General features: G+C 36.2%; 3 protein-coding genes across 9 annotated transcripts in view; 1 reads left to right on the forward strand and 2 right to left on the reverse strand.

Annotated features, from left to right (window-relative positions):
- Positions 1-832: 832 nt before the first annotated feature.
- LOC111254992 (serine hydrolase-like protein 2) lies at positions 833-23376 on the reverse strand. 4 transcript variants are annotated; one of them, XM_022816542.2, is made up of 7 exons: positions 23236-23376; positions 15468-15658; positions 14871-15023; positions 13991-14127; positions 11944-12106; positions 6393-6644; positions 833-1795 (listed from the first exon to the last, which is right to left on the reverse strand). In XM_022816542.2, the coding sequence occupies exons 2-7, from the start codon at positions 15632-15634 to the stop codon at positions 1621-1623; spliced, it is 1047 nt and encodes a 348-aa protein (XP_022672277.1). In that variant the 5' UTR covers positions 15635-15658; positions 23236-23376; the 3' UTR covers positions 833-1620. The 4 variants fall into 4 exon arrangements, with proteins under 4 accessions (XP_022672277.1, XP_022672276.1, XP_022672275.1 ...); XM_022816541.2 differs by lacking the exon at positions 23236-23376 and adding an exon at positions 17599-17801; XM_022816540.2 differs by lacking the exon at positions 23236-23376 and adding an exon at positions 17624-17796.
- LOC111254989 (uncharacterized) overlaps positions 18595-27463 on the forward strand; it is a 28490-nt gene continuing 19621 nt past the window's right edge. The window contains exons 1-3 of one of the 3 annotated variants that reach the window (XM_086974410.1): positions 18595-18818; positions 19714-20001; positions 20606-20760. In XM_086974410.1, the coding sequence (XP_086830536.1) occupies positions 18810-18818; positions 19714-20001; positions 20606-20760 (452 nt within the window). In that variant the 5' untranslated portion in view covers positions 18595-18809. The remainder of the gene's footprint in view (positions 18819-19713; positions 20002-20605; positions 20761-27463) is intronic. The other 2 variants (XM_022816538.2, XM_086974409.1) reach the window with 2 other exon arrangements.
- LOC111254993 (SREBP regulating gene protein) lies at positions 20847-26285 on the reverse strand. Of its 2 annotated transcripts, none has more exons than XM_022816545.2 (5): positions 25854-26285; positions 25066-25470; positions 24682-24833; positions 23778-23875; positions 20847-23578 (listed from the first exon to the last, which is right to left on the reverse strand). In XM_022816545.2, exons 2-5 carry the CDS (start codon positions 25310-25312, stop codon positions 23272-23274), a joined length of 804 nt encoding a protein of 267 aa, XP_022672280.1. In that variant the 5' UTR covers positions 25313-25470; positions 25854-26285; the 3' UTR covers positions 20847-23271. The 2 variants fall into 2 exon arrangements, with proteins under 2 accessions (XP_022672280.1, XP_022672281.1); XM_022816546.2 differs by having other exon boundaries at positions 25820-26285.

Raw genomic sequence — 27463 nt, forward strand, 5'->3', positions numbered from 1 at the left:
AAGAAACATCCATAAAATACGCCAATAAAGAAAGACATTATAGATAAGAACTAGCTCAAAAAAATACGAAATATTTGAAAGAGGTGTTATTTTACAAATTAGCACACGTAACAGAAGAAAGAAATACTCACAGATATATGTAGCAGGAATATGCTGAGCGTTATCAATTACTCGATACCTTTAAGCGTATGCTAAAACAGTACACGTTTACATCACTACGTATTACTAATTAAAATCGTTTACGTCAAAATTATAATATTCGTACAAATCCACATATCCATCTTCCAGTGCCGCTTATTTTATGAGAGCTAGTCTACTACTGGTTGTCATTCTCACCAACATGCCTTACCTTCAATTATCAGACTGGTTACCCCAGTCAATATATGTACGTGTATTACCTTGATTATGGATAACGTCTTCTAACGAGTTCTATCACTCTGAATGCGTTTCTGCCTTAAACAATATTTCTTTTTTCGTAGCCGCTCATTATTTCCTACAGCAAGTGAAATATTCAGAAAGGAGCAGAGACGCCAGAAAAGAGAGAGTTTACCAGATATAATTTTTATAATCTTTATGGAGTTACCGTACTCCATGTAAGCCAATGCTTTCAAATCTCTCACTAATTGCATGATCTAGTAAATATATTGTCAAGACGGGTATTTACTCTGGAACTTCTTTGCATACTACGTATTACCAAATAATTCACTCAGGCCAACCTACCTAAAATGTTGAGTAGCTAACAACGACAGTTTATCTAGGCGGTAGCAAGGCAATCAGGAGAAAAAAGATACTTGGGTGATGTTTGAAGGGATTTAAATAAGAGAAATGCGACTTGTTTTAACTTAATTTATTTTATTGTTTTGTTTATCAAATATGTTATAAGATAATGCAAATAAGTATTTAACTAAAATCATCCAATCCACTGTGGGTTTACTAGCTTAATTACGCAGCAGTAATACTACAGATGGCTCTTTTCGACTTTCTGAAATCATATATTAAAAAGCAACAATTGTCGTCTCTTTGTGCATGAATTGACCAATAATTGTAGTAACATCAGTGTATTAAATAAATAGAAAAGTAAATTCAAATAAATAAATAAAGTATTCTTAATTTCTTCAATGGCTTGCATTTGAAATTCGCGCCCTTCTGCCGTGTGGCCAAGAAAGACAACGTAGATAGTGATACTTTTGGCAGAAGTCCACGTAGGCTATCATGAGGCACTCTTTCTCAACAGCCTCTCATGAAGGACTCAGAAAATTTGGGAAACAAAATTGAAGAAGTTCTATGAATTTCTTACTATATGGCTATTGCTAATACGGCATAACGATAACAATTCTAATGAACTGATTTCAAAAACAAATTTAAAGTAATTGCTGTATTTATAAGAGTTAACCTAAGTTTAGGAGTCTTTAAAATGTCTATCTTTGTTCGAGTTGCAGTACTTGTAACATAAAATGTAGACAAACAGATTCTTTTATTGGGCAGAGTACTGAGAAACATGCTTCACACGTTCATGACTTCATATTTGGACAAGAAGGAGGAGCATGTATGCATATATAATTATTTGAAATGGGTTTAACAGATCCGTAACAACTTGCAATTCCTGGCTATTGGTTTGTGCTAATATGGGCAGTTATCAAGAAAATCGTTAATAATCGGTGCTATTTTTTGCGGGTCGGTCATATGGATATGATGAAGACCTTCAACCTCATTGTACTGGTAGTGCAAACAGTTCTTCCGATAAATTGCCTGTATTCTGTGATAAGCCTGCCGAGGAAACCGCATTGGTAGGCACCTGTAATTGCAATGATCTGAGGTTACCTGACAGTTTTTGATTGTTTAATTTTCAACAGCTACTTCGGGCCACGGTTAATCTAAATCGAATGAAGATTTAAAAACTATATGCCCATTTATGGCATACGCTCCATGTGTCCACTCCATTCAATAAGAGCATAAATTACAGAAGAATATCTTTTGTATTTACGCTTAATTATATAACATTAGTATTAGCAAGAAAACCTTTTTCCCTCGTAATTTACGGTATAAATACTTCACGTTTACATTGATATCAAGTATTTTTTGTTATTTATCGATTTAGTCGCTTAACGGACGGGAGTGGCCTGGTGTCACTTGGAATATATCTTATGATGACCTTATCCAGACTTATGGTGAGTGATAGACGGAGGCATGCCTACTAGATGTGTTAGCGAGAAGAGGTGCTACAGATTTGGTCGTGCAATGATTAGAACGACTGATGACAGCGGTACGCATTGAGGAGATCCTGAAAGTTATCATCGTTTTTCTAGATATCTTCAAAGTGAACACATGGTAACTGTAGCGTCCTATATATTGGACTGAGATTGTTAGTAAGCACGCTATAAGCATCCCGCCACCAGTGGCAAGCCACATCTACATGTCTGCGGCTATACCCAAGAAGTGTAAATATAACTGCACTCCATTAATTAAGATGATTTACCTTTAAACTGTGGCTTTTACGAACCTAAAGGGAGCTCTAATGTTTTTTGTCCAATTTTAATTATTTACTTACTTAAGATGCACGAACTTTCCTGAAGCAATATTAAGGTTTTTAATGTTCTGAAAATAGTATTTCAATTTCTAATGACTATTGTTGTGTACCTTCTAATTTCCTCACATTCCTTGTGCTGTAATTGGCTAATTATCCTATTTTATTCTACTATTTAAATCTAGTTATGTTTCTTATACATAGATATATACACACATATATATGCCGGGTATTTCCAAAATGTGTCAAAAAAGTTTTTATGATCTTCGCGTTTCTAAGTTTGACTTGACGAGAAGACATCACGCGGATAACGATAGATTCAGAAAAATTGCAAGTACACAAATAATGCAAAAATCCTCGTAAACTTTGATATAAAATGATTTTAATAAATAAATATAAATTCTTTCGTTTTTGCGCAGATCAAGTGGTAAGACCCAAATGGTCCCGACATTATAAGATGTGGTGACAGTGTAGTGTTATTCTGGGTCAAAGTGTTGCATTTTCTAAAGCATCGGAAAGTGTCCAATTCCAATACGAAAAAGAAAATAACAAGTAAATAATATTTAACGGAGCTGCTTTGTCCTTATCGTCGTTAAACGCACATGTGCATACATTTCTGCAAAGAACTTCGCGAAAGAAATCACGATCTATTCTTACTTGCAACTTAGTTGATGCAACAAATGATAGGTAACAACAGACCTCCCACGATGTACGCATATAGCCGTAAGCTGGATTGAGTGAACTTTGGTATGGTACACTCGATTCAGCTATCGACTCTATGCGTATAATACATTCAAATGAAAATGCGTATCAACGCACAAAAGTACTTCTGTCTTAATAACAGGGCGATATCTATCCACCCATAGCTGTACAGGTACGTGGCGGAGGTGAGACTACTAATAAAGAGTAAAAGATAAAAAAAACAGAGGGATCACTGCCTGCAGCTTTGTAAAAGGTGCTAAAACAGCCTGATGTGTGTGCTTGGTAAAAGCAATGTTTAAACATTCTGCCGACATAATATACAGGCCCAGTATTAGAAATTATCCAGGATCCCTTTTAAAAGCGATGCGCTGATTCACTTGGCTGCCACGCGATGTTTTATTTATTGAGATTTTTTAGGGCTAGTGCCCTTGACACATAGTTACCAAAGGAAAGAGCACAAAACTAGTATCAATTATTTTTAAGGTCGAAAAAATGTAGTTCAGTGGTAAACTTAAGACACTGTAACGTAGTGTGCACAAACTACGTAGGATTCATTATGAAGTCAACACCGGAAGCAAGCTAAGAAAGGTAAGATAATTTGTAGATTTTTAAGAAGAAAATGTTACTAAAATCGTATACAGGGAACGAATGGAAGCATTCGGTTTCGGTTGCATTTAGTACTAGAATTCAACCACTTCAGGCTGATGATAGGGCTGATGCCATATTTTTAGAAGGGTTAGTCCTTGTCAGACATAAAGCTAGAAATGTTTAACGGTTAGTCTTAGCATTAGTAAAGAGTAATAAACCAGGGACCTTTTCTTGCGCAAATTAACAAAAATGATACTACTATATATTGTAAATCTAAAACAATAATAATATATTATTATTATTCAGCTAAATAGAATAAATAGGAGAAAAACAGGGTGCCACCTAATACGTCCTCAAGACATTCATAAGCAGAAGGAGTGTCGTTACTGAGAGCATTCGTTTAGAAATAGAGGACGGTAGGAACTTTGCCATATGCGAACTAATGCTAGGAGATCAGGCTTTGATCTTCAGCTTTCGGGTCGATATTATTGCAAATCAGGACGCTTGCCGTTTGGGTTTATTTGTTTACAACTTTCAGGTATTGGGCGATCTATGTCGAACAATGCACTCGCCCATGTTGTTTTGTTGATGTTGGTTTGTGGTTTACCCAGGCTCAATGCACAACGATATGAACAAAACTGCTACTACAAACTAGGAGTTTTATTTGGGTTCAGGTCCTTAGTTGTCTGAACACGGCAATTTCAGGCAGAGTCTCATTTACATATTGCCTACTATGAAGCTGTAGAATTCCCGCAAAATTCTTTGTTTTTTAAATATTTGACGATCCTATTATACATATGAAACCTTTGACTATTTGCTTGTGCTTTGAAACGGTGTCTTTGTCACACGAGCTAATCTGAATAGTAGTTGATCGAGAAGACTAGCGTTAATGTGCTTATAAAGATTTCTAATGTACTTCCCAAAGAAACTCGTTCTGATGAATTTTAAGGTACGAAATATATGGTAACATATATATGATAAGAATGCTTATTTAAGGTGCGATCATCTTTAATAAAAATGGAAATTTCTGAAAAGTCTTAGTGATTTTGTAATATAAAATTTAAAGGAGCCGTTGCTATCTTTAGATACAGAGTTTCCTAACTTACTTCAATGTTACTTCAATTTTCCACAAATTAAAATAGCTATGGTTTAGTATATAATGTGCAAGCAAACACTCTCTAAGTTGTACACAATCAGCAACATACTCAACCGATATCCCTATTTTTGCTATATCATCTCTGTTAGTTATTAATCGATTGCTGCAGAATATCGTTTGATCCAGCATAATACTGTACAGTAAAATAAAGCTGTATTTTACTATTTAAAGCATAAATTCGACGGTGAGAAGTTTCGACCAAAATATTATATTTTAAACTTGTATTATTTATTTTATATGTGTTATTTATTATGTAAGTAAAAGCTTCGGATAAAAAGATATAGCACCAATAACAAGTTTTTATTCTATTGCTTTTTCTATTATTTTTGCGAGCTTTTGTGCCATTTTCCTTATTGAGTTTTAACTATTATGAGATAAGCCTTTCTTAGCGACTTGCACGACAGCCATTGAGGATATCTTAAAGATCGATACTGTAAGGTTGTTTGTTTTTTGGGAAGTGATTAAAGCGGAAAAACGGAATAAATGAAACAAACTATAGAGATTTAAATAAGCTTCAAATGAGGGGCCCGAAACTGCAGAAGAATACAAGGTGGAATCAGGTAAGGTCCTAGATTAACACGGCGTCCTCGGCCAAAGGTTTACTTTTATGTGCAAATAGAATAAAATTTGTTTAGGTTTACACTGGCAATTCCAAAGTCGAGTTCAGTTGTCTCTTCAGGTTGCGGAATACATGCAGTGCGTTAACGAGATCATTTAGTAGTGAAGGTCTGCAACTGAGTGATTATCTATGTTAGACTAAGTGTAATTATTTGTCTGAACAAATGAATGTTAGAACAGGCTAATGAAAAAAAAAAGGCAGAAGGCTAACGGGTTAAGTAGCATAGGGTAATTGCAATAAAAATTACTATTGTTGTATATTACAGTTTATATAGGCCGGATATGGTATGAAGGAGTTTAATTAGTTTAGTAAATAGTAAAACAGGCTCAGAGTGCAGACAGCGGGCAAGATTAGCATTATTTGTTCGTTTTTTTTTGAAAACACTAATATCTTATCTATTCCTAAATTTATTATAAATGTTTTTTAGTGTATTCGGCTACCTTTCTCCTCGGGGTTACCTCTTTGGCATAGCATTATGGACTGCCTTACTAAAAGTCTAACCAGAATGAACCTTGCCGGATTTAGCTTAGGTGTCTCTAATAGGTAAAAATTCAAGCAACGATGACAGCATGTTCATTGTTATCATGGACACGCACTCAGAGAAGTATATTAGCTAATCAGGCCGTTCTTCCCGTTCCATTATTTGCTTAATGGTATTATAAGCGATCGAAAACACAACACCGGCGTGATACAAAAACGTATTTTTCGTATAAAACGAACTTAATGTAATAATTTAATGTAATAGTTTCCGCACGCTTCTTTCATACCTCTTTATAATAGCTACGTTGGAACTTAACGCCTACCTTATAGCAAGTAGTGCGTTCTTATATCTGGCAGCCAATTCCTCGGCAGTGGTCACATCAAATGAATTCCAGAACATATATTTAATACGACGATCTCGATTGATTGCAAACTGATCAGGCCCCACTTGAGTACAGCCTCTTCGCATTAGAATTTCCACCGCTTCCTTTGTATACGCGTCTTTAGTCGTTGCCATATGCTTTTGGATAATTTCCTGAGTCGAATAAACGAAAGGCTTTTTGCCAAAATATTCCCTGTAATAGAGGTAATTTAATAACAAATAAATAACAAACAAAACCCGTCATTTATTTAATATACCTTTACATACCATAGTAAAGAGTATGTATCACAACAACATTAAAAAAATAAATTATACGATATTTAAAACCTTGCATTTAGTGAATTTACTATATTTAACTATTTAATACATATCAATATATATATACACATTAATAAAACTCTATTCTGTTTGTTTGTTTGTCTGTCTGCTTGTTTGCTCAACCAAAATGGATCCCCTAGATTTGCTGGATCGCTAGTTTCATCATGGAAGGGCTGCAAGTAAGATGGGGCTAATTGGATGAATCCTTCTTCCTAGAGGGTGGACTTTTCTCTGACAGACAGCCAGACCGTATTGCAAATTTGGGAAAAACTGCCATTGGCAACGATTTTCTCCACAACAGTTGGGATTTAAAGGTTGATATTGAGAAGTTGTTTTTTTTTTCAGTATTTAGTTACTGAAACATTCGTTCCAGTAGGGCAACCAATTAGCTGAATAGAAATATAGGACATAACTCCTTAAAGATAAGAGGATTACTGACACAAAGCAAGAAACTGAGTAAATCAAAGAGATTTGATCGCTGTAACCAAATAGTCGCAATAAGACAACACAATTAATACAATAGGCTTTTTTCAGCTTGAGTACGATACGAATTAAATGTGATAATGATAATAACTCTGATGTTATAATAGCAGAAGGATTTTTCGAACAATTCAATTCTACTAAAATATTGGTGAATCGAAGATTTGACGTAACGAAATAGCTACAACGAAGCCACGGAGGTGGTGCTGCAGGATCTCATAAGAATTGCAACTGAAAAAGTGTCAAGATTTATGTCTGCAGTCAAATTTTATTATTGAATAGGCTAAGTGTGGTGCGGAAAAAACTGCTCATTTAGGATGAACGGATTCGTAATATTTAAAGAATAACGGATTAGGTTGGACAGGGTCGACCTATCGTTAAAACTTTGCAACGGTAAAAAATGCGAAATGAAGTCCGCGATCCATTTAATACCTTCCTAAAGTTGGGATTATTGTATGAATCAAATGAATTCGGATTGTAGAAGAACTCATTGTCAAAATACCTCAAATTATTTTCTATTGAATTTTATTTAATTAAATAGTTAACTAGTAAGGATTTAAACTAGCAAGGATAACTAAAGATAATAAAGATATTAAATAGTTTAGTATATGTTTACTATAATTTATACTAAAATAATACATCGTCTGTTTCCCTGCGGCCAAAAGCTTCGAATGTTCTTATTGCGGAGGCCATGTGACCCTAACTTAAATAATACTAGGTTTACTAGGTTCAGGGCTACTGTATCAGCCATAGTAACATTCCAAGATTTTTACCCTTATGGTTCCAAATCTTCCAAATCTTTTACCGAACAAATCGTCCCCGCCTGGTAAGGTTTGGTTAACTGAATTATGTAAATCTAAACCTAGGCCATCAAATGCCATCATTAGATTCTATTCGATCGATTAGGACACGAGACGTACCCATCGCCTTCTCACAGAAAGAAAACAGGTCGAAGAAAAAGGATCAGGCAAACAGATTATTCATACAGTTTGCTTGTCTGATCACAAGAACTTTACTTCTGGGGCCTTACATAATGAATTATATTTACTTATCCTCTGCATATAGCTGGAGCCTCTTCCTACTTGTGCAATGGGCTCATGGCATTATTGGGATCATCCTGAATTTTGCTCATTTAATTGGCTTTTTGTAATACCTTGTGCGGTAGAAGGTTAACTGCGTATGTTCTATTTGCGTATTGGAACTGTTTATCTTAGAGTTTAGAGTTTGGTTGCAGGAATGGGTTACGCGCTAGGTAAGTCTATCCCATGCTTTTTTAGTTACCACGTTACCTACGATTTAATTCGGTCGATTCTGGTATTGGTCGATATTTGGTAAAATTTTTATTTGTAAATCGAAACAGACACAATCAAAAATTTTCCTGTCGTTTATCGTAAGAGTTTTATGTCTCCGCTACTGCATAACCGCTGAATATTCTGGTCGGTACGCGAATTGCTTTTTATAGATTATACCCTGGCTGTTTATTTTGCTGTAGAGGACATAGGGATTATAATTTGCGAGAGTTCACACACAACCCAAGTGACAGGAATCAAAAGAAAACAGACGTTTTTCGCGACTAGAGGCAATTTTTTATATAGATCAGCTTAACTATGGCATCCTGAAATAGGCTAACGACTACCGTCCTCAAGCTAGCGTCGAAAAATCAGAAAGAAAGAAGAAATTTATAGATAACACGTTCGCCTTCCTTAAAACCAAAAGCAGAATCTTTTTCTAAAGTTTAACTCCTCTTGTTTGCCAGTTTTCGCAAGTACAATGAATGGCGAGGCGTCAATATTGTTAACCATGTCCAACTCATTTAATACATCGACGAAGAGTGGAGTACAAGGCAGCTTCTTGCGAAGTCTGCCTTTATCACTACGTTTTGTTCCAAGATGTCGGGTCAGACGTTCGATGTGAGCATCTATCTTCCCCCCATCATCGTTGGATTTTGTCATGGATATGCGGAATTTAGAGCTCTCGTAGATATGTAACTTACTAAAATGTTCAAATACGGTACAGCGCAGCAGTATTCGCACATTTTCTTCACATCGCGCCAAATCGAGAAGAAAATATTCTAGTCGGTAGTAAGTCAATTAAGGGTCATGGCATCGTATCTGCTTCTCTTTAAATCCAGGAACAACAATGATAGATGTTGAAGTTCAAAGCTGCATAACTTTGTGAATATGACCACTACACAGGCAATGGTAAGCAAATTGTCACATTATCTATCCAGTGATCGTCCGCAAAAACAACGTCAAGGACATTACGATCTTTCGTTGAATTATTGGAAAAGAGCGTGAGAAACATTCCCTTTGTGGACGGCCTAATGTTGTTGGAATCATTGTTATTGCTCTGAGAAAGGTAGGTTTGATGATTTCAGTTTACTTTGCGTGGACAAGGTATTGTCCCCGTAATGGTACAATTTTAACTTGTGTACCTACTAAACTGAGGGGCATCTGGCAGTTTGGGTTTGAAGCCAGACGTGAGTGCACTTCATCCCGCGCTAAGAGCCAGCCGCCTAAGAAAAGGCAGTACCGGAGATACAACCCGGAACTGTTTATTAATTACTTCATCTTGGTTGAAACCTCTAGCAGGAGTCAACTCAGTCAATCAGTAACAAACTTTGTTTTAGACTTTGTATTAAGCCTGCTCGATTGAAGAAAGAACAGATTACTTTCACGTGCTTTTCATGCAGTACTAAGTCGATATTATTTTTGGGCATTGAAGACATGCGATCTTCTAATTGATTAATTTAGATTGAAATTAGGATTCTTCCGTCGATTTGACCACTGCGAGCTTCGCCGAAAATTGCAATTTACCGTTTTTCTATAATTCAGCAGATAACATGTCATCGTTTAACACGACCTAGTTCATAATAACATTCTACTTGCGTAAGCGAAAACGGTAACACAATTAATGGCATCCAGTTTTATTAGTGGACAGACTCTTAATAAGAACTATTTCAGTTAGATTTATCGTTGCTCTGTGTAAACCCTTTGCCCGCAAAGGAATCATTTTACCTTGCTGCGGTCGACTTATATTGAAATGAAATTTCACTAGTAATCAAAAGCTTCACATAAGCTTCTTAAATACAGATAAACGACACAATGTCGAAATGTTAGAGAGGGTGTATAGAACAACTTAAAACAGTTTGCGTTATATGAATTACATGAGCCTTGTTTAATTTACAAAACCAGTTTGAGAGATTTGCCAGATATCCTAGGGATCGTATCAGAGTGCACCGAGCGGCATGGTATCTTTCACAATTTTTCCCACATCTGAAACATCTACACATATCGTCGGGCTCGTGGAAACCCAGTTCCTCGTAGAGTATCTGGTGGAGTTCACGCACGACACAGCGAGTTGTTCATAACCAGTCAGATGACTGTACTCACATTTCGTCATTCTCGAGTATTTAATCCCAGTTGCCGTTCGTGTACATTATGCGATTTAATCATGTCAATTATAATGGCGTGTGCACCGCCTAAGGAGTTGTGTCAGGGCAGATTCACGGGTTCAAAGGCCCGATATATGCAGAGAATATTCGCTCAGTGCTCTGGCGGGGCAATGTGGTTTTAACGATTTGACACACTTAGAAAACGACGTTTTTTTGCTAAAGTTTCCGCATCTTCACGGTTATCGTTTTCACTCAACTCAACTTGTTTTGTCTGCTACTAAACTAAAAATTGAACGTTCGTTATTGCGATTGGCTACCCGTTTTAATCTTTATAGCAGCTGCATCATCGTAGCTAAACTTCTGTGTGATTTGCAGTTACCACGCGACTATCAATGTTTTCGCAACTTCATCGATCTTCTTTCTCAAGCGTTCGTTGCGCATGGTCAGCTGTTCGTGTTTTTATTGTCCACCACTGATTTCAGTTTCTATGCCTAGCGAGCTAGTGATTTCACAAAAAGTAGCAACATCATTATGCCCATCATTTTTTCGATGGCATCCTTTAGCAGTAAAAAATCGCACGTTAAGCGCTAAAAACGATTTCTTTCTTGTTTCAAACGATATATGTTTCGTGCATTTCGTACGACAAATACATTTGCATGCTGCACTACCTGTACTAAATGCATGAAAAATTTCTTATTACCTGATCACGGTTTTGGCATTCTGGAATTCGCGACCTGTTCTCCATTTTTCAGGCCGATTTGGGAAAACTTCTTAATGCCGCTATTGCTTTGGTTATTCATCACTGCTGATATATTATACCTTATACAGCGCAGGTTTGCAATACATTGCGTCAGAGTGAAGCAAGCTCGCTTATACCACGCAGGAGAAAATCAATTCTTTCTGAATTTTCCGTTGCTACTTTCACAAAGTTCTCTTCCAAAGTGTCATTTGAATAAAGATAACATTTTGAGTGCATCAAGGTGACTCCTTCCATGCACCTTATCGGAGGCCTGCTCCGTGTAAACAAAACTTAGGTAAACCTCTCTAAACTGCGAACGGCTTTCCTAACCCATATAAAGTTTATTGGTCATAATTGCAGTTATACCCGCGAGTTTTCCTAAAGCTTAAAATCGAACATCACCAGGTCATAATTTTTAGTTTAAAAACGTTGCTTAATCTAGTAGCTGCTCTTTAGATTCTATGACCAGTTAGCCGCTACAGCAGCCTGACAGAGAAGTATCAACACAAATAATGAGTGGTTGTAATAATATAAATGCTTAATAATTAATGCAGAACGAACTTCTCGATGCGAATAAGGTTGAGCGTAGAGAATACGGTCCCCATAACGAATTTGTCAGTTGTCATCGTTACCGGGAGGGGCACATCGATCGTTATTAGTGTTCGAAGTCGTTCAGGGAAAAGCATCGAGTACATATGACCGATACCTCCACCCATTGAATGTCCTGAAGAAGAAAAATCAGAGCGGAAAAACAGATGTTCCATTTCACTACTCAGGTGTTCTATAAAAAAAAATATTTAAATCTTTAGAAAAACAAAATTAAAGGTACACAAAAACACGCCAGGTTTTTTTAAATTCCATTCACTGAAATTTAGTAGGTGGTGACTGTTTCATTCTTTTTTGTTAGAAACTGCTGTTGAGCTGGTTTTGACTCGGTTTACTCGGGTAATTTTATTGGTGTATATTATGACACATGTTATTGATACGAACAATAAAGGTACGAGTGATAATTGCAAGTTGTTCGTATCAAACAACACTGGATGGTCATCCGGCCTATGTTTAAGTAGAAATGATATAATATTCGCTACGCGGGCTTTTACAGATCTTTACAATACAACGGCAAACGACTTAATGAACATCGGATAAAGAGTAAGCCTTTTACAAATATTGGCATTTCACTCTTTAAGGGTCTAGATTCTCGCAAATATCGCCATAAAATGCAATGGCAAGTAATCATTTAGCCAGTTATTCTCACTTCTTCACAATAATTTTTTAATATTATAACGCTCCGCTAGGATGCTCAATGATTGTATGCAAATTTTTGTTCAGAATTGCCACTTTCGTTATTGCAACTCTCATTTTGCAGCATATGGTCATCTATAATTATAATTGCTGTTATATTCGTTTTCATGCCTTTGACGACTATTTGACAAAGTTAATAAGTGGTTGATAGTAGTGATATATTTCTTTAAGAAAAACGTTGCCTTGAATAACCTGTTCTCCGAATCCTTTTTTTAATTTAAAACCCTTAGTGCCAATAATTGCAGCCCAAAAGACATGAATACATAATTTGCATTGGATATCTGTACATTTGGCATTTGTCTATTCCACTTTGATAAATTGTGTTACCTTTCAATGCAGCTGATGGGACCCAAGAGCATGTGTGTCTGATGTAGTTACGTCTCACACAAATTACTGTTAACTTGTCGGCCACTATCAGTGAATTCATCGCAATATTATTTGCCGTTTCTTTGGAGAGTGCTGGGCTAGAACGTAACTCGAAAATTTGCCTGTTTAAATCTGCAGCCTTAGACAGTGCATCCAGCTCAGCTGTTGCTATTTAAGCTGATCCATAATAATGTCATATGGACACGGTTTTTTTTATACATAATGTAGTTTTTTTTGGGAGATCAGTTACTGCGCGAAAGTGCTCGTTGGTCGGAGGGATTTCGATGGAAGAGAAGAACGTCTATATATATATATATATTTATTTAAATTCTATCTTCAGTGGGCAGCATTCTTCGTAACTTATTATTAAATATAATAAGCGGCACAGTGCAAAGTACCTTCAAGAAATAGGTATGTACAAACGTACAACTTTCTTATATATTTTTCGCTGGCTAACAGTGCAATGCATTTTTAAAACCGGTTTTACATCTTACTTTCTGTGCTCCTTCATAGCTCAATGCCGCCACGACTCTTAGTTACACTAACATAACATTTGTTCTTAAAGCATTGTCAAAACAAATATACCATGAGTACCGTTATGATTTTATGTGAATAATTCGCCTACAAGTATGCTTCGCTGTTGATTCTCAGAGACGTGCTGCATGTATACTTCAAACACATTTTTGGGTATACAATTAGCATTGCAATCCAAACTTTACTGTACCAAAAGCCCAGTCGTACCTTATCATTAAAATGGAAGACGCCAGCTCTGCAGCCGAAATGTGTTTACTCAAAACAGAAGATTATTTTAAAACGACAACGCTCTGGTTAAACTAAGCGGAGGTTTCTTGGCTCTTGAAATTAATTTATCTCGAATACTTTGACGTAGAATTACAAACAGTTTGATTTAGTGAAGTACAAAAGAAGGTTTTCTACTTACCAATAATAGCGAAGTGTTCCCAACCAAAGTAGTTTGCAGTACGTTCCACATCCATAATGAAGTTATTTGGCGAGTAATAAAGCCCTGGCGCAAGATGAGACGAATACCCATGACCAACAAAATCTAGCGCAATGATCCTTGTTTTAACAGCCAGCAAGAAAATATAGTAAACTTTAGTTATTTAAGTAGGTAAGCACTTATATTATTGTTAAGGTGATCCTTTATAAGTGACCTCAAAATAAATTATTTGCTTATATGTTGTTTAATAAGTTGTTTCATATTTCTAACAATCGTTGTTGAGGATTTAGGAAAAGTTGCATAGTAGTGATCCTGTTTTCCTCACACCTGCACAGTCAAAATTTAACATTCAAATAAAAAAAAATATTTCATAAAAAAAAGAGCTAAGTTCGTTAACAAAAAGTACGTGACCCTTCATTTGATACGTCCGAAATGTTATAGTTACATCCGAGTGTATCGGCGCTGACAAGAAATTGAGATAAATCGTACTGCGATCACTATATAGGTCTGACGCTAAAATGTCGATAACACAAAGTACTATATTTATGTTTAATAATTGATTTATGTCTGAACGCCAGTTCAGAACCAGGCTATGGTCACTAAACAGTGCTTCTACCTCATCGAAGTCAGCTATTTCTAAATTTTAGATAACTTTAGTTTTTCCTGGATTCAGCACAATCTCTAAGCTAAAACTGTCAATCTAATTGAATAAGGTGGGTAACTACACCGGAAGATAAATTTTCATGTGTTCTGATAGATTTGGCTTTAATAGAATAACACAAATTCACATGCTGACGTGGCATATAATTCGAAGCACTTCATATATACTGTACGGAAAAAAGTTATCTCTCTATCTATACACCTGAATTTAGGTTTCAACAGAGGGATCAGTAGATCGAAGGTGTTGGCATTGTCTTGCCATCCATGAAGAGCGAGAATAGGTGCACCATCTATTGGTCCCCAGGACTTGGCAGCCAGTGAACCACATGGTGTAGGTATACGAATTTCCTGACACCTGCGATAACAGCATTACGGAAAGTTGCTCTACTTTTAATTGTGATGCAAATGTACCTCTTTTATCATTTTATACAGAGATTACTAGCGAGCGTTCACTAAATATTTATAGCTAACGAAAACGTGGCGAGTTGTATTTTTATTTAGTACATACACTGTGTTTTAGTAGAGAACAGTCTTAAGACTCATGCTTATACTGGCTGGAATGCTTTCGGAACGCGCTTATACCAAACAAATACAAATATTATCCAAATAAGTAGTTGTAAAGGTAGATTACACGAATAAACGCATTAGCTGTACGTGCGTATTTAAATGCTCCTATTTTAAGAGACGCAGGACAGATTTCGATTACTTTGCTTATTCTTTGAAACATCCCTAATATTCAAGCTGAATACTGTAAAAGATAATTAAGATAATCAACCTGATTACTACAACAGGCACTCACGTCCATTTGTCCTTATATGAAGTGACTGTTCTGGTTCCATGCGGCTTGTTAATCAAGACTTGTAGTGTTTTCACTCCTGAAGCGGCCCTCCCACTAAATGGGCCTCCCAACGGCCTCGCAATGCGAAGCACCCTTTTGGCAAGCTTACCGCCACTCCCTGTATTCATTTCTATAGAGCCCTGTTATAAACGCTGAGCGGGTTCAACCCAGAAACAAAAACGGGTATATTAAAAAATTTATGTAAACGAATGTAGATTAGAACTGTTTATTTATTTATCTAGCTGAAAATCATCTCACTGAAAAAAAGCGTACATTTGCGCACATCTGTTTCATTAGGAATCTTGCCTACAAACTAAAAGCATAACCAATTATAGTCCTAGAAGTTTCCAGCTCTAAAGGATTTCCTTGATTAAATGAAGGATAGATTTAAAGGAGACGTTTCTTCAGTGGTAAACGACGAATTAATGCTAACTAATGCTAATTAACGAGCTAATATCAAGCTCACTTCTTTATAAATTTGCATTTCCTTGAAATAACCTTGGTCATTTCTCTACCTATATATTCGGTTATGCATGAGCTAGAGATAGGGTTACGCACACTTTAACCAACCACTGGCCTAAGATTCTCCCTAACTGATACGAAAATTTTCAGTAAAATATACATATTTGCAATGTTTTTCGTAATTACTAAATGTAGCCATTCTCGATAAGGCGGAGATAGCGAGCGATAATTGAACTTTATAGCCTAAGAAAAACATTATGCAGACAAAAATCACTCTTCTCTGTGCTAGTTTTACGTCGACTTCGTATAATTAGTAGTTATTGAATACATTTCTTATAATACATTGTTTATATCTAGAGAGGACACTGTTACTAGCACATTTGAGTTTTTGCAAAAAGGCAGGCCACTACTTTTCAAACTCTTATACATACGTGCTTTAATAAAAACATAACAGGCGACAAATACATGCTTATGCACTAAAAATGTATAAGCTGCAAATTCCTCTGGTGTTTAGTGAATACAATATTATACTCTCCAAAGTAGCAGGACTCTGAAAAGTAATTGAATAAAATACATATAGCTCGCTGCGGAAGGGGCTAGATGAGCGTTATTATAAAATACATTGATTATCTGAAAATGTTTCTGGTCAAACCAGAAGTCGTTATAATTAAACTAGAATTTATGTATTTCTGCCCTTTTGACATTCGTAGGCATTATCCAAACTAAAGATTTGTACGCCCTACCTCGTCAAAGCTGTCTGTCCTGCCGGTAGCCATTGTCAATGCAAAAACTTTGAACTGTACCGGTTGACAATCATGATGGTGGTAAGACCAATAAGAACGGATGTTTTTGTCAGAACGTTTTCAAGAGACAGCAGCAAATTTCATATTGAGTTTTAGATCAGTACGTAGAATAATTGTGATTGTTTCTCACAACCAAGACGCAACGCCGGATAGGACTGCCTTAAGCCAGTAATATTCGTTTAACGTGCATCATTCAAGTATATCGACATAAAATGTCACGGATGATTTTTCAACCTGCGCTTGATCTAGATATAATATCTTCTAAGCAGCGTATACGATCGTTATGTCAAATATAATCAATTCTACATAAATAAACATAATTTCAAGCTCGAATTCGTGATTTTTTTTAGTCTCAATTAAACCCTTTAAAGTATGCTCTAAATTAGCCTGCTGTGGTGTTGTGCCAGCAATTTCAGGTACTTCAGAGAACAGCAGCAGCTTACCGCGTATCTTAAAAATTGATGAAATAAAATTACATAACATGATTATCATGCAAGGTTATATATGTGATGAACGAGAATGCGAGCTAGCGAATTGCCTTTTGAAACCTCTATCTTTAGAAGTAGAAAATTGTAATAATTTCAGAAGTACTTTAACAAAATTACTTCGTCAGTTACAAAATTAATAAGAATAGTGGAGTGTCAATTTCATGTGAAGTCAAAAACAATTCATTTAGAATACAAACACCGGGCTAATTCAATTCCACTTAGTTTAGACAAACTCCGTTTTTGTATGTACATTAAATTACCCTTATATATTCTTGCAAACTCATTTGTGTTTCGATATAAGAATTTTTGGGTTTCTTAGTGACTTCTAAATATGCTCACTTCAATAGACGGTATTACTGCTCACCCAAAGAGAAAAATCCGGTCAACAATGGATGTTACTTGTTTCAGTCGGGATCATATAGACAAGCACGCACTGGTATCATATCAATTGGATATTTCTGTCAAAACAAGGTTTTCTGCATCGGCAGCTACAAACGTGGAATGGCGGCAAAGGAGTCAGTGCCCGTTACTTATAGATGAACACCGCTTCCTTGCAAAAGGTTCACATGAAAAAAATGGTTGCCTTTTTGGACAACACTTGCGTCCAGAAAATAAAGATATCACAACAAATTACTCCTATTTCACCATCGTATTTAAAAACGATGTTATAGCTATTTGCCCTATATTCAAAAGTAGGCGAAGTTTACATATATATGTAAATCGAACAACTATATCGAAGGTTTTAATTGCACGCGGGTTGGAAACGCTGCTGAGCTGGATATTTGGGTACAAAAGTTTCAGCAAAATATATCTTTAGAAGTGATGTTCGTTCTGATATATATATATATATATATCTCGTAATAATTTGCAAAGTGTGAGTCGTTGATTAGATAGAGTTTGTTCATTGTTATTATCTTCGTGTTACGCATGTGCAATACTCGCTACCACATAGTAGCCGCTTTAAGTGATGGAGCGAGCGACTCTTAAGGCCGTATGTATGAACAATGCGAAAACCATTTTTTATATTAGCAAGATTTTGAGTAGTAAGCAGTAAGAAGATGGTCGCGAGGGACAACTACCGGTGACGCTACCCATCTGGTTTATGCATTGTCTCCTGAATCGACTTCATAACGTGAATAAACGTGATATTTCTATTAAATTGTGCGATTCATATCCGTGTGTCTTCCTACACGAATCGTAACATAAACTTTTCTAAAACGGCGGTAACGGTTGCTCCGACAATTTTGAGGAAGTCGATCTCTTAAGAGCCTCCTCATGTATGTATGTCTGTTTCTACTATGTGGTATTTCGAATGTTATGATTTTGATGCGCTTCTTTCAGTGGAAAGGGAACAGCTCAAACGTTTCACTTCCAAGGCTGTTAATGAGACGAAGCACGTGTCGAATCGAACAATGTAGCGGTGCCGGTGCTATAAGTCAAGAATAAATTGACTCTACCCATCTATGTCTGTGTGATTTTCATTTACGTGCTGTATACGAGTGTCCTGTTGTTATTTGTGGTAAAAACATTGTAGAAGTCCTCAAGCAATTATGGCCGAGGTAAATTTTGTTAGTTTAGAGTCAAGGTCGTTGATTATTTGCAAGATAAACAAATTAACCTATCGTTCGCGGTATTCTGCTTTAAGTAAATCTTAGCGAAACTAATAGTGGCAAGTGAAATATCTTCGATTACTGAATGTAGTTAGTTCAATTGTATATTATTTATGTCACCAATCAGGGCCCCAATTGTTGACGCACATACGTATTTAAGATTTCTTATTATCACCATTTTGTCAGACGAAGCACTGGGCCATGCTTTTTTTTTTATCCAGAACGGGTGCTGAAGTTCCTGGCGAAACGGTATTTCAACACTGAGCACGTTCTAACGAAAAGAATTAGGCAATTGTACTTACGCTAATACCATAGCTGACATTAGAGTTAGGAAATTTACGTTACGCATGTTTCTTATGGTATGTATCATGTGCGACACTGGAAAATGAATCAGAAACGTGACTCTGTGTGGTTTAACTTCCACATAGGTGCATCCTACCACTTAAAATAATTATTCTTGACGAGGATAAGAACCTTCCGCAAAATCACAGTTGCAAAACATTCCGATAGCTTCACATTATGAGCTTAATGCATAAAAAAAGATTATTTAGCTACTGAATGACAGCCCTTTCCTGATAAAGTATAAATGGATCCAATATTTCGTATGAGACATTTTACAATTTCTAAAATTGCATGGTTTATTCCAATATACCACACACTAATAGAAAAAAAATATTGTCGCAATAGCTTTAATAATAATACCAAGACTTGATAGACTAAAAGCTGTGCATTATACAAGACGCCCTATATTTAATTTTTATTATTATCAATATCAGAAGGTGCGTTCAGGCGATTGTACAAAAACCTTAAATCTGTCTTCATCGTTTCTTTGTGATTATGGCAGCAGGCTTTGACCAAAGCAACTCAAGGACTCCCGGTCCACAGTTCTACGGTGTCTTTTTCAACTCAAGCAGCTACCGAAAATACCAAAAATAAACGGACGTCAAATATGAATTGCAGTACACATAATTATAATAACGGTAATAACGTTACGTCACAAAGGCATCGCCGCCCGCGCGTACGTCTTCAGAAGAGTCGTTTGCTAGACGTGGAGTCTAATCTCCGTCTGCTCATGTTAAAAGGTCTAGTAGCAAGGAAATCGGATGCTGCCATTCTTGCGACTGCACCGAGGGTAAGGAATACCTAAAGATATATATAATATACATACTGCAAATAGACAGTCAAACTTGTCATTATTTTACCTGTCATTATTCTACATTTTCACTACTGACATGGGAGAGGGACTTTTTGTGTGCACGGTTATATAATTGTTTCTCAGAGAAACTTTTCATTGTTCCCAAAACTGGCTGTTTATCGCATCCTTGGGTATCGTTCTATTAAGGTCATTAAATCAGCATATAAGGTAAAAAAAGATTGATCAAAGCTGTGGACGATAGCCAAATAGCGTGAGTACATCCATAGAACTACACTAAATATTTACACTGGTGCCGCTTATGCTTACTGGTAAACAAACCGAAAAAGTAAAACAGCAAACGGTGCATTAATTTCTGTCTTCTTTATTCTTTCCAAAATTTAAGAACACTCAGTGACCTAAAAGAATAAAAAAGAACTTATTGAAAAAGTTATGATCATATGATTTCAATTTTTTTGCAGCATTTATAATTATAAGAGAACACTTGTATTACAGATCTGATATAAAATAGGACTAAAAACTAAAAATTATGAGACGTATCGTGGTTTTAAGTATAATTGACGTTTTCGTCATTTAATTGCAGGAGTTGCTACGTCCAATTACAATGGAACTGTATAAATCTCTTTCATCATTTGAAAAGGCTGAATTTCGCCGTGGGTGTCGGAAAATGGTTGATGGAAAGGTTAAAATTGATAAAAACAAACTTTGCAAGGTCATCAAACACAAAGAGAAACTCAGGTATATTAAGGCATAAATCCTTCACCCTATTATTTATATATATTTTTTGATAGCTTATCAGTTTGGAAGACAGAAACTAGACCTGATACTTTTAACAAGTTTTTACTGCATTTATTTTTAAACATTTTATATTTTAGCCCTAAAAGGCACGTCAGTATGAGAAAGAATGGAACATACAGTTGTTACAGGTACAGATGGAGCTGCAACAAAACTTTACTCGATCACGGAAGAAATTATTCAATGCCTTTCTGCATGTCCAGTAAAAGTTGTTGCAGCTAGAGCTCGTCCGTACTGCTTTAATTTGTTAACGGCTTTACCCCTTCGCAGGTATCTTTTAGAATAATCCCTCTGACTGGTTCAGTTGTTAAAGCAGCATAAAGAAGTATTCTCTTTTGTATACTCGTACTCAACTTGCATTATTCTGTCATTACCATTGCGTATAATGCCGTAAGGGACCAAAAACAATCCAGTGAAAATAAAAAGCGGCCCTTGTCCGCCTTACCTAACTCTGCTAGTTTCCCGATCTAGGGGACATAGATTATTGCAAAAGCCTTAGCTAAACCGGCTGGACTTTCTGTCTATGGCTTTTCTCACAAAGTAAGTCATGTTAGCCCATTTCATATACTGCTACCCAGCATCGACATGTACGCGTCTTGCTTAATGTACAAACCTTACTTTTCCGTCCTACTGGCTGCCCCTGATTCAAAGTCGTTACTTCTTTGTTTTATACCTTATGCTACTCTTTAGAATCTATCTCATCTTGCTGGGTGTTACAGATCGCTGACACATATCGTTAAACCTTTACTATTTAAACTACGCAATCTATCATTTTCATCAGAAAGTATCCCAGTGTCTAGAGGTACCAGCTTTTGTTCCAAATTCATCACTGAGAATAGTAGTGCAGCTAGGCAAAGCAACGCCATAATTGATTGCGTAGGTCTGGCTGAAGAGTCAAGTAACTTTGGACCTAAGATATGCCTTGTAAAGTACGGGTTGTAAAACGGATAACAACTTTTCAAGTGGCGAACAAGTGATCAAATACCTAATTGTAGAGCCTGTAGTCTCTGATCTATCTCTAGCATATTAAAATCGCATTGAAATCCAGTTTTAATAGGGCGCTGGGAGACATTAGTAGGTTTCAATGGCTCTTTCAACAGTTTTCTTATACAGGTCTTGGCAGAAGGTCACCAAAAAGCTAAAAAGCGAGACATTGGTTTCAGAGAATTATATTTTTTGACGAGTCAGATGTAGCCTCCAGAAACAATTCGTCATACTTTCTCGAGAGATTTTCATCTACTGACTTTTTACAAAAGTTGTTAGGTTTATCGCCACCCGCCGGAGTTAAGATCAGTAAATCTTAAGTGTAATGGTCATGAATCGTCTGCTCTTGCCAAAGAACTATAAAGAAAAGACCGCATCGTATCAATTATTGCCTCCTTAAGAGGCAGAGAAGTAGAAGACAGCACCTGATGGTAAAAAAAATCCCCCTTGGAACAATAACCCGTGGTTTTCGAATCACAGGATTCGGCGAACGCGGCAAGATAGTACAACAGAAGTCTTTGAATTTTCTACTTTCTGTTATAAAAAGGTGTGAGGAAAAACAAGGGTCAGAAGGCCCTGTATATTACTCTTTGACATTAGTTTTTTTATTGCCTATGCCAGTACGTGATCAATTCCATTCCCCATTATATTATGTAGAGTTATATTAATCATTCTAAATCAGGTTTTCTTTTTTTGATACAATGTAATTAGTAAAATGAAAACGATGTAGGAAGATATCGTCACCGCAGTGACATCTCTAAGGACTTGTAACCCCATAAAGGCAATCCAAGTAGATTTAAATAACTGTCAGACTTTATATAGGAGATAATTTTCTTTTAATTTACTAGCAATATCAGAAGTATACCTGTTTGAAATATATTTGATTTTACACTTATCTCTATTAATGGGTATTTATACATTACTATACGAATTTTTTGTATTACTTGAAAATTATTAATATAATACATATGTAGATACAGATCTACTAAGCATCGTCAACAATAATATATAGATACTTTCATTTGTTACTTCATTCGCTCGTCTTACAGCATAGGGTTGAGTTAAATATTTTAGAGTTAATTGATCATTATTATGCACAGTATCAAACGTTTGGTGCACAGACATCTTCGGCTGGATGACTCTTTCACTCTAGACAGGCATTTCAGACGTAAATAAGTTTTATTTTCGCTAACGATAAGTTCATGTTTGTTGATAAGAACGGCCTTTGGGAGTGTCATATTACGCAAGTGAAATGATGAAAAGCTGAGACACGCCTCTTCTAACTGTACCTCCGAAAAAATTAAATGAATTAAATGAAAATTAAATGAACCATTTCTGTGTCCCTCTTAACCACTATTGTCTAGCACAGTTGTGCTGCCTGGAAGACTATTTACTAACCAGACGTATGAAGCAGGATCAACATTAAATGTTTACCTTCTTTGTCCTACAGTCTTATCCCAGAAAGCTGCTTTATCCTCCTGTAGCAATTGCTTTTTTATTCGTATCTGTTAGTGCCTCCTCCTCCCCAAAGCAATACTTATTTTCGGGATCAATATATGTATTTTCATTTCGCACACTCCGTGACGACGTGCGACACTTTGCAAGACAGAGGTCAAAATGAGTTCGGACTAACACGAATAACTGAAGAGCTTTGGGACTACGTCCGAGCCTGCCTAGAACTTTTTCCAATAGGGGACGCTGCTGAGGACGAAGACAGCAGGACACACAGATTTCATACGATGAACAACATCCTGATGTGCAACTCCAGCAAGGGTACCTAGTCAAATCGAAAGAAGTTGATTATCATGAAACTGAAACTTTTTATTTTGTTATATGAAATCATCAGGTACTTTATTTCAAATGCATTGTATCTAGATCAGTTTAATAAGCTCAAAACTAAAGGTAGCAATCCTGGCGTTACGTGGTTGCTATGTTAAAGCGATTTCGCGGAAGTTCGATAAAAATAATTTACATACCTTTCAAGTAGTCCATTAAAATTATCACAGCATCCATTTGAAAGTAGGAGAGAACGATTGCACACAAAACCTCGATCATCGGCCACCCAAACAGCACCCTTTAAAAACAATAAATTAAAAAAAAAAGTTTCGATATAATATTGCCTTTTGTGTGCAAATACAAAAATCTACTAAATTTACATAAGGTCGTCGACATTTTGAAAGCAACGCGTGTTGTTTTTCTAATCCGAGATAACATCGAAACGTTTGCAATTTCTTGAATCCACAACCAACGGTTGCCTGATTCGATGACATTTATGTTGAGAAGTAAACATACTGCGGATAACGCCAAACAATTTCAACATTTTATAACATGATACAATTAAACTAAAAGCCATTCGCGATTTACAGAGCAGTTATGTACCCACAAAATATTAGGGTTACCTGTGTGTATTTACAGGAATCCAATTATTCCATGGTTACTTAAAAATGGGTTAGTACTTTTAATTGTAACTTATTACTAGTTGCTTGTAAATTCAAATGGTCATTTTATGGGTTATTTTTTAATTACTTTTGTAACATTACATTTTTTCCAACAAGACAAGTAAGCAGACTTCACTATTTGGAAACGTAGAATGCATCTGTAGGACGAAACCTTTTGTATGTACTTTAAATGATTAATGAAGCATTCGTGTTTGTGAGTTTTACTATTTTTCTAGGGCTGCAACAGAGATAGAAGTACAATTTCAGTTACACATAAATCTACGATTTAAAATATGAAAATCCAGATTTTTATGGAAGCATTATTTTAAAATCCTAAATTATACAAACATATAGAAGTTTTTACAGGTATTTCAGAATGCTACGATTAATATGACTTGACTGTATATTGATTAGCAATAATAAATGATGAAATAGGGCTTACTTGAAGTGTATTTTTACATGCTGATATTGAATTGCGATTTTGTTCCTGGTTCTGCGTTGCTACATTTATATCTCCAACTGACGTATTCGAATTCCAACGAAACGAGAGTGCTGGAAGCGGAACTGCGCCACCAGTTTTTCCAGAATTTGCTTCTGAAAATTTGACGTTTTCTGGTTTTTAAGTATTTTGCTGCGTCTCAAAACATAAAGTTTCTGTTGTCTAATTAATTCAACCGTCAATAACGCACATAGAGCAAACGCCGTTCTAGTTAGAATTTCAAAAACCTTGGTTAATGCGTTAAATTGGATGGTATAGCTTATTGAGTTTCCAGTAAATAGGTTAAAAGCATTTCAATTAAATTGACTGACATCCTGTTGAACTGACCGTGATCAGAGCCGAATTGATTTACGCGGTCTGCTTCATTTTGGTCTCGTAAAACAGTGACAACGCAATAAAGAAGCGACGCACAAAAAATGAATCCAAGAACGGTCCGACGCCTCAGCAAGCGCATCACGCCGCTACCCCACGAAGCGGCGTTGCTACCGGCGGTGTTTGTTGTCGTACCGCTATGACCTATTACACTTCCTCCCACTCCGCCACCATCGTTGTTAGCCCCTCGAAGAAAAACCATCTTCCGCTAATAATCAGTATATCACATTCATACATGTGGGATCAATGATGATGATGATATAGTAGCTTAAAATGCCGATTAATCTCAACTGTTTTTCTTTTGATATGTCGTTATCTTTGTCAACGTCGGTGGTTTCAGATTATGTTCCCGTTTTGCTTCTGCAAGGATATAATTTGGAAAACCACATTAAATGAATAGTCAAATTTATTGCTTTGCGTCAAATAACTTCGAATAATGTGCTATTGACCTCAACAGCCCATAACAAGATAAACATAAGTAGATGTTTTAAATCGCTAATAATATCATTGATCTTTTAGAGGATATACTACTCAAAGTTAGTCAAAATACCATCTTGCATATTTTATTCTCGTTAAATCCCCATTTTACATTAATGAATGGATATTAAGTTTCATAAGACTTATACAGCTAATTTAAGCTGATATTATAAAAAGATATGCCTAGTAAACACAGGAACTTATAAAAAATGAGAGTAACTATTATTCTTACTGTTTATTGACGTTCGTTCAGGGATTGTACATACATTAGTTATTATTCCGTGTTATTGAACGACAGATGCATGATGACGTTAACTAGCTCTATTGATCAGCTATTAGAGCTCCAATCCAATGTTACTACCCGCCCCATGGGAACACCGCATGTTTTACGGTGCCCAGGGGCAAACCGGTCAAAGTATGTTAGGGTATCTACCCTGAGAATACATGCTTGTATTCTCCCTTGCTTATCGAGGCGTGCACTACACTGCTCTGCTGGAAATAATCTCGTTCCTGACAGCTGACAGTTTTAGGTGCCTACTACAAAGGCTGGTCACTATTTTCAGTAAAACGAACAAGTTACTATCGCCGTTCACTTATGTTCATATTTGCAACAGAAGGGCATGCACATAGCAAACACAAATATAGCCGTGTCTTATATTTCTGCTGCGGAGTAGCTCGTGCTTTGGATATAGCAGAGAGGGTAACTTTGAATTTGTGATGTGTGGAGTATGTTGCTGTCACTTTAGCGCCGACAATAGCGTGAGGGTGACAGCGGTAAGGAGTATAACAATGCTAATGGAAAGACATACGTTCTCAAATTGGGTAGCTACCAAATGTGTGTTTCACAAAAAGATCCAGAGCAGGAAGTTGTCTAACACAGCTGACGCAGTAAAGCAAAATGCATTTTAAAATTTTGCGCTAGAAACAATAAAATACCTTGGCAACAGCAATACGGATGAACAAATCGAGTACACTTTTTTAAGTGAATGGGTATTTCCGCTGGTTTGATAAACCTCCGTAGTGATACTGACAGTACCAAGTCGACCCTTGTATTTGATTTTTGCATATAAATACGTAAACCTGCGAGATACATTTATTTCCAAAGAAAACTGTACCGATCCATACCGTATGGGACAGTAGCAGATTCATTATCACTAATACAACAATTTAAAATACAAAATTTTCATAAGGATGATGCTAGTCTTTTTTCTCGATCAGATCCAGCTCGTAATGTCACATGCTTATGCCATCTGTAGGTAACAATAAACCATTTACCTTCCTTGATATAAAAATCTTTACACCTTCGCAATTTATCAACGGGTGCGCTTATAGTCCTTTTTTCATAAAGTAGACAGCTCTCAGTGCCAAAAATTAGGCGAGTGAAAAATTTTCGAGCACATACGGGTAAGGAGGGTAATATATTTTCTTAGATAACGTTTTTACGTTTGTTCGCTATGATTTGAAACGTTTTAAATTAGTAACGAGATGTTCAAAGCAGGTTCTACGTAGAGCTGCAGATGTTGTAATGGCTAGTTAACAAAACAACGAGAAACCAAAATGGGTGGTCAAATACGAGGAAATTGTATTTTTATGCTTAAGACGGAAAAAGTGCTCATTATCGTTGTCCAAGTTAATTCACTGTAATAATTTTATTTTATTAATTTTTGTACCATTCAGCCCCAAAGCTTGAATCGACACGGTGCATATCTCTCACCACTGATCGGCTTGAATCAACGATCAAAATAACTATTATTCGATCGTAAGTTAATTTTAGTTTGTCTTCCTTGCACGCAGTAGTTGGAGGTGACAAACTATTGTTGGTTACTTCTGGATCTTTCAAAGACATACGAAATAAATAAGTAAAGAGAAGAAACGA

Source organism: Varroa destructor, unplaced genomic scaffold (genome assembly GCF_002443255.2).
Source record: "Varroa destructor unplaced genomic scaffold, Vdes_3.0 BEIS01000007.1, whole genome shotgun sequence".
Lineage (NCBI taxonomy): Eukaryota > Metazoa > Arthropoda > Arachnida > Mesostigmata > Varroidae > Varroa > Varroa destructor.

Coding starts and splice junctions, on each gene's coding strand:
- LOC111254993 (XM_022816545.2), bottom strand. CDS start 25,312: ATGGTTTTTCTTCGAGGGGCTAACAACGATGGTGGCGGAGTGGGAGGA. Junction 24,834..25,065: donor TCAATTCGGCTCTGATCACG/GTCAGTTCAACA, acceptor TCAAATTTTCAG/AAGCAAATTCTGGAAAAACT. Junction 23,579..23,777: donor TTTAATGGACTACTTGAAAG/GTATGTAAATTA, acceptor CGATTTGACTAG/GTACCCTTGCTGGAGTTGCA.
- LOC111254992 (XM_022816542.2), bottom strand. CDS start 15,634: ATGAATACAGGGAGTGGCGGTAAGCTTGCCAAAAGGGTGCTTCGCATT. Junction 12,107..13,990: donor GGAACACTTCGCTATTATTG/GTAAGTAGAAAA, acceptor TTTCTTCTTCAG/GACATTCAATGGGTGGAGGT. Junction 6,645..11,943: donor AACCTTATTCGCATCGAGAA/GTTCGTTCTGCA, acceptor CCTCTATTACAG/GGAATATTTTGGCAAAAAGC.